The following is a 7404-nucleotide window of genomic DNA, read 5'->3' as shown; positions in this document are numbered from 1 at the left end:
CTCTGAAAATTTTAATTCAGATCTTTGTCTCGCTCTCTCTTTCTCTATTTTGATTAATTAATTGTTCGTTTCAACTCACGTTTATACCTTCGAATACTTCAGATAGTGTTTAATCCAATCAGTTATCTGTTTTCAATTTTTAAATAACTCTGATTAAATCCTATATATAATTACCTTAAATTCTTTATTGCGATTACATTAAACTTTTTATCACAGTTGTCATAATTTTTTATTATAATTACCGTAAACTTTGCATTATACCTTACCCATCCAAAATAGCCTTTCTTTTTCTATTACTTCATAAATTGCTATTACTTTTTCTATTACTATTATAAAAATAAAGAATGATTATATTTATATTGTTTTGAAAAAACAGTGCCCAGATATTGTTTGGCCCCCTTACAACATTAAATTTTAGCGTCGCTTAACCACCCTTAATAATAGTTACGCCACNTGCGCGTAAATGATATTTTTTATTGGATAATAAATAATTTAAAATTAAACAAAAATAAACTATAATTTCTTAATTACAAAACTTTTCTTTGATAGATAAAGGTACTGGCAATAAATAAAGAACTACATTAGCTATCCACATACCACAAGCGAATACAAAACATATGATAAAATTCAATTCAAAATTCAAATCGTTACCATAAAATGATGAATTTATATGGTAACGTTGAGATAAATAATGTGTTCCGTTCAAATAAAGGCAACGTCCTGGAATATTATTGTTATTAGGACATGGAACACGATCGGAACCATTAAAATATGGTGCATGATCCAATTGAGGATGGTCAGCAAATTCGTTATAATTAAGAAATGCTCCAGCATATCTGTATATTATACCATAGCTAAGATAGTAAAGCATGTCAGGTAGCGATGATAGAGATCTAAAATACAAGAAATAAATACTTTCAAAACTCAAAAATAAAGATTTTATAATATAAGTTACGTCAATGTTTTATAGTAACACTTTCTTACCTTACAGTTCCACTTCCTAAAGTTATCTGTAAGAGTAATATATAAATGGAGGTGACGAACGAGGTATATGAATTTTTTATAAATACCATTAATGACATAGTAAAGTTCTCTGTAAATATGTAAACTGTCCATAAAACAGCACAAAATTTGCTCCACCTAATTAAGTCTTGTCTCATTCTTGCTAGACTAGAAACACAGTCGTATCAATATAATAATGTTACTTTAAAATTAAATTAAATTATAAATTATAAACTGTTTATTATAGAGTAAATCATTTTATAATTCAATTCTATAAAGGATTTACAAAAAGATAAGCGAATTTTTCGTTTTTTCGACCAGTTTTAGATGGATAATAAGAATTTTCTGTATAATAAGTATGGTAAGTTAGGATTTATATTTTAAAAAAGCTGAATTTTAAATTATAGATTTTGATTAAAGTTATGCTTACAAATAAATAATTGATCCTGAAGCCCAAATACTAATTCCACTTAAGATGAAACTGTACATAATTTGAGACAAAATAAATAAAGAACCATTATACATATCGTTCCTAGTTTCTTGATAGTAACGATTTCTATGAGGTGCATCTGAAAAAATGTATATTAAACTCTATAATAATTATCTCTTTAAAAAAAGTATATTATTAAATTACTTAATGTTAAATAAAAATTATCTTACATCCTACAGCTGTAATAGCAGCTGAGAGGAAGGTAACAGCCGTTAAACAATTGAAAACTAGACCATTTCGAGTAACAAAACTATGCTGATAACTATCAATAGGAAAATAGAATAAAAATAAAAAAGAAAAAAATAATGGAAGTATCAATAATCGAACAAATGCTTCTCTTAAGGAACGACTGTTGCAGCTTAATACACTTGCATAACTCCTCCTGTAATAATAACAGTAACCATTAATAAAGTAGAGACAAAACAATGATAAATTTACAGATTAATATTCTTATCATTATTACCTAATTAATGCAAAAAGAACTTGGTAAGAGGACGGTGAACCGTAAGCAGTTAATGGTAATTTATATTTAGTAGTTGTATGATCTGTCATTTCGGCTGGGGGATGAGCATATTTTCGAAATTGTGCACCTTCATTTTTAAATTTCTCAACTAGGCTAGCAATTTGACAACTTGAAGAAATAAATCGTTCTCTTGTTTGACGATCGACAGTCGAAAGACAAACTGAANTTATAGTGAAATGTTGATTATTTGTTAATAATTTCTTGCTAAAGTTTTATGCTTTAATCTTATTGTTATATTTAAATATAAATGCATAATTATACTTTATATGTTTCATAAATAAATAAATATATCTGAAGTTTAATATATAGATTTTATATAAAAATTTTCTAAAATGTTTTTTAATATTAGGAAATAAAACTAAATTAACAGTTATAATGAAATTTTTAAAAATATAATAGATTATATTATTTTACATTTATAAACACTGAATGTTTGTATGTCTGGAAATTTTGAATTTATAAAATTACAAAATATTAATTTTTATGACATTTCGATTGTGGATAGCGTTGTGTGTGGCGTTACTAATAACGATTACTTTTTATGATATTATACATCATGTTATAAATTGCTAACAACGATGAAGAGAGCATAAAATAAAGTTTATAATTTTATATAACATGTTGCAAGCTCTTTTAGGCTAATCTCTGAAAATTTTAATTCAGATCTTTGTCTCGCTCTCTCTTTCTCTATTTTGATTAATTAATTGTTCGTTTCAACTCACGTTTATACCTTCGAATACTTCAGATAGTGTTTAATCCAATCAGTTATCTGTTTTCAATTTTTAAATAACTCTGATTAAATCCTATATATAATTACCTTAAATTCTTTATTGCGATTACATTAAACTTTTTATCACAGTTGTCATAATTTTTTATTATAATTACCGTAAACTTTGCATTATACCTTACCCATCCAAAATAGCCTTTCTTTTTCTATTACTTCATAAATTGCTATTACTTTTTCTATTACTATTATAAAAATAAATTTAATAATTATAAATAAATTTTTAGTTTTTGCATTTCCTTTTGCTCATAGATCAATGATTAATATTAATCAAATTAACTATCTTTAATTTGTTTTCGTTTTCTAATTCTGAAGATTAATTAGGGCAGTCACTCTTCTAAATCAGAACATTTTTTTATATTTATTCTTATTCTTTCAAGTGACAAAGATTTCTTTACTGAACCTGATATGCTCAATGAACTTTAGAAAAATAATTGGATCGAAGACCTTGTTTTTGATTACTAAAGAATTTAAATAAGAAATGTATGCCAGATAAATAATAAATACAGATTATAAAAGAAAGCAAAATACTACGATAACATTTAGGTATATATATTCTATGTTTTGGATCTTCCCTTATAAGTTTAATTAAAAGACGGAAGAAAGAAGTGCATGACCGTTTCTATGCTACACATAGGAAATTCATTCATGTGCTAGACTATATCCATTGAAGCATAAAATTTCATAGACGTAAATGGAATTTGTAAAATCATACGTATATTTTTTGACAAAATTTTATCCAAAAATATCTAGAAAATAATTCCGGTTTGAAAAGAATTTTTGATACGCTTTCTCACTAGAAATCAACATAGTTCGGATCTTAAAGCATTTCTTCCTGAACATCCTTCGTATTGCACGTTTTATTTTACTGTATGTTCATCTTTATGTTAATTATAATACTTTTTTAATTCATTAAAATGTTTTTGAATTTCTTAAATTAAACATTGATTTAGTTGAAACTTACCTGTATAAACAATCTCTCCAAAACATAAATAAGTGACACGATCTAAAAATGGGAATATATCAGATCGTGGTTTTTCTAATGTTAAAATGATCATTCGATGGTATTTTTTAACATGATTTGAAAGAATTGACATTATAAAATATGCATTTAAAGGATCTTGATTTTGGGTTGGATCTTCTAAGACTAAAAGTACTAAATAAAAACAATTTTTAAAATAAATTTACCATAGATCCTATTATAAATTATTATTATTACCTGGATCACGAACTAGCTCAACACCTATAACTGTTCTTTTATATTCACTAGAAGCGAGTGTAGAAATTTCACGATTGGAGACAGAATTTAATGCTAAATCTGCCAATACTTCTTTCACCTATAAGAATGATTTATTAAATATTAATAAAATTTATAATATAAATTCAAATTTATTGAGAAAATATAATTATGAACTTGAACCAGATGCAATTTTTCGGATTTAGTGGTTCATCTTCAGTGATGTAGCTAATAGACCAAAACGTTGCATCTGGCTCCTATTCATTATACCGTTTACTCTCTTTCAGCATCACCATTCATAACATGGTAGTTTCGCTATAATGAGGAAGTTAATAAGGTGTTCCGGGTTATAGCTCGTAGGCGTTACAGCACAAGCTGTTTACATCCAAACATATGCCATAGCATCTGTTTGGTAACCAAATAATTAAACTTCACAATTTTAGGAATACAGTAGAGCGTCGATTTTCCGAATCAATTGGGGACTGGGGTTGTCCGGATAACTGATATTTCGGATAACTGATTTACGTACGAAAAAATAGTTTAACGTATCCGATGTCGAAATTTTTCTCCGTTGCGTGTCGCTTCGCGTTGAATTTTCGTCGATGTTAAGCCTAACAAAGACTATTGTATCGTTAAAAATTATTTTTTTATTTTGTACAAACAAAATAAATATATTGAAAAATATAAAAATAATAAAAAATTATACTTCAGATGTTAATTTAGTATCAAAAACGTAAAATATTTGAGTAGCCGAAGACATAGCCAAAGATTGAAGCGCCACAGCACTGGCGTAAATTTAAATTTGCCAACTGTTATTCTTTCGGATGATTGACGTTTCGGATGATTGACTTTCGGAAAATCGACGCTCTACTGTATATATATTTTCAATTAGTATTAGGAAATTTTTATTTTAAATTTTGGAGAAATAAATAATTTTTGAATTTTTATTATTAAATTAGATTTTGAGAAAAATTCAATCCTTAATAACTTCTTAATAGTGTCACATATGATTGCATTTTAGATCAGAGTCGTTTTACTCCACTTCCTTTCTATAAATGGAAAGCTCACCTTATCCATCTTCCTGTTATAAAACAAAATGGATACGTAATATTCTGTCTAAATGTGACACTATATCCGGATTTCATATAGGTTACGTACCCTGTTTCTTCTGACAGATTTTGATACTTTGGAGCTCACAGTCAATTGCGAAGAATATTCCAAAGTCTGTTTAACAGTGAGTCCTGGTAAAAGATCTGCTCTTTTGGGGATGTAGGCACATTGTTCTCTAAATATTTCCTTCCTCAGCGGGGCATCGTTGAGGAGTACTTGACCCCTTGTGGTTCCTTTTGCTCTGCATGTGATCACATCTAACAAGGAACGTTTTCCACTACCTGAAGAAAAAAAGTCGTTTGAAAATTATAAATGATAATAATATTAATATTTAAATTAGTAGTATATATACCTGTGGATCCAAGAATTGCCATTAATTCTCCGGTATGCAGTTCTAACGTTATATTATGTAAAATGATACCAGTTGGTTGAGTGCCAATTAATTTCTGTAGGAAGCTTCCGGGCTCCACGTGGCCAGTGTAAGTAACATCAACAAGTTCAAAAACATGATCACTAGCAATCATTTTACTGAAAAATAAATCTATTTTAAGTTATTTTTAAAAAATGTATATTGAAAGAAATGGCTTATATTCATACCACAATGATCTAGTGAACTATTTTAGAATTTTTATGAGTTATGATTACCGATCGATAACTGTCAAAATTAAACAAAAACTTATTATCATCTTTTACTTGAATTCGTAGAAAATGAACGTCCCCATTGTGACCAGGTCAGCAACTCTTGTGCAACGTCACACCTGACAGAATTGTACGGTCACAGTTTATGAACATTCTTATCATAGTTTTCTTTCTATCTGGAGAAATTAAAATATTTCCGCCTGCTTTAACGCACGAATGATAAAAACCCTAGTTTAATTTTTTGCAAATTTTTCTCTAATTTATTTAAAATTGACATTTTTTAAAGCTTATAAATTTACGTTAAAATTAACGTTAACTTATCTACGCTCTCCAATAAAATAATTTATCAATGTTAGTTAAATAATAAGCTTATTCAATTATTTATATGTAACGTTTTGAGTAAATTGTAAGATGAAATACGATATATTTTATTACTTTAATAACAGCTGAACTCGTGTCTACATTATAATAAAATTCTCATTCAAAACAATGAACTTCCAACTTAGTGTTTGAAAATAGACATAATTATAAGTTACAGACTGAATCTAACGGACGATTTCAAATCTTCAGATCTTTTGGAAAAGGCTAAAACTTTTCTATAATTAATAATAGAACTATATGTACAATAAATAATAACTTTCATAATTTAATTTGAGATATATTATTAATAACCGCGAAGTCAGAACTAAGAGAGATGATATCTAAATGCCTGAACTAACCACAAATATGGATCCTTGTGTATTCCTATTATCTGTCCTTTCAGATATCCGTCTTTCGTTAATTTAGAAAAGGGAGTTATACACGATAATATATAATTAGCACAAAGAAACTTCAAATGCAGAGGTAGGGTCAGATAGAGAAGGCATCAGCTTGGTTCCTGTTTTGGACATAAAAAGACTCAAAATTTAGATGTTTTTCGTGTTTATATGTCTTTCAGAGAAGGGTGGCGTCCTTACATTATCACTAATCTTGGCTCCATATCATCTAAGACCCTGTTCAATGGGTAGGAAATGAGAACGTTTCTATATTTTATATTTCAATAGAAATATTGGGCCTAATATATAACATAAAAAGTAACGTATATTTTTCAAATTTATTGAGAAAATATAATTATGAACTTGAACCAGATGCAATTTTTCGGATTTAGTGGTTCATCTTCAGTGATGTAGCTAATAGACCAAAACGTTGCATCTGGCTCCTATTCATTATACCGTTTACTCTCTTTCAGCATCACCATTCATAACATGGTAGTTTCGCTATAATGAGGAAGTTAATAAGGTGTTCCGGGTTATAGCTCGTAGGCGTTACAGCACAAGCTGTTTACATCCAAACATATGCCATAGCATCTGTTTGGTAACCAAATAATTAAACTTCACAATTTTAGGAATACAGTAGAGCGTCGATTTTCCGAATCAATTGGGGACTGGGGTTGTCCGGATAACTGATATTTCGGATAACTGATTTACGTACGAAAAAATAGTTTAACGTATCCGATGTCGAAATTTTTCTCCGTTGCGTGTCGCTTCGCGTTGAATTTTCGTCGATGTTAAGCCTAACGAAGACTATTGTATCGTTAAAAATTATTTTTTTATTTTGTACAAACAAAATAAATATATTGA

General features: G+C 28.3%; 1 protein-coding gene across 1 annotated transcript in view; it reads right to left on the bottom strand.

Moving 5' to 3' along the window:
* Positions 1-523: 523 nt before the first annotated feature.
* LOC111639258 (ATP-binding cassette sub-family G member 5-like) overlaps positions 524-7404 on the bottom strand; it is a 20241-nt gene continuing 13360 nt past the window's right edge. Inside the window, exons 2-11 of the mRNA XM_023385085.1 lie at positions 5499-5674; positions 5195-5427; positions 4019-4136; positions 3764-3955; positions 2925-2984; positions 1956-2175; positions 1663-1874; positions 1433-1571; positions 985-1170; positions 524-893 (exon numbers count right to left, since the gene is read on the bottom strand). Coding sequence (XP_023240853.1) covers positions 524-893; positions 985-1170; positions 1433-1571; positions 1663-1874; positions 1956-2175; positions 2925-2984; positions 3764-3955; positions 4019-4136; positions 5195-5427; positions 5499-5670 — 1902 coding nt within the window. The 5' untranslated portion in view covers positions 5671-5674. The remainder of the gene's footprint in view (positions 894-984; positions 1171-1432; positions 1572-1662; positions 1875-1955; positions 2176-2924; positions 2985-3763; positions 3956-4018; positions 4137-5194; positions 5428-5498; positions 5675-7404) is intronic.

This window comes from Centruroides sculpturatus, unplaced genomic scaffold (genome assembly GCF_000671375.1).
Source record: "Centruroides sculpturatus isolate CEXI.00-Female unplaced genomic scaffold, Cexi_2.0 scaffold1263, whole genome shotgun sequence".
Classification (NCBI taxonomy): Eukaryota; Metazoa; Arthropoda; class Arachnida; order Scorpiones; family Buthidae; genus Centruroides; species Centruroides sculpturatus.
This window is presented reverse-complemented; position numbering and strand designations above follow the sequence as displayed.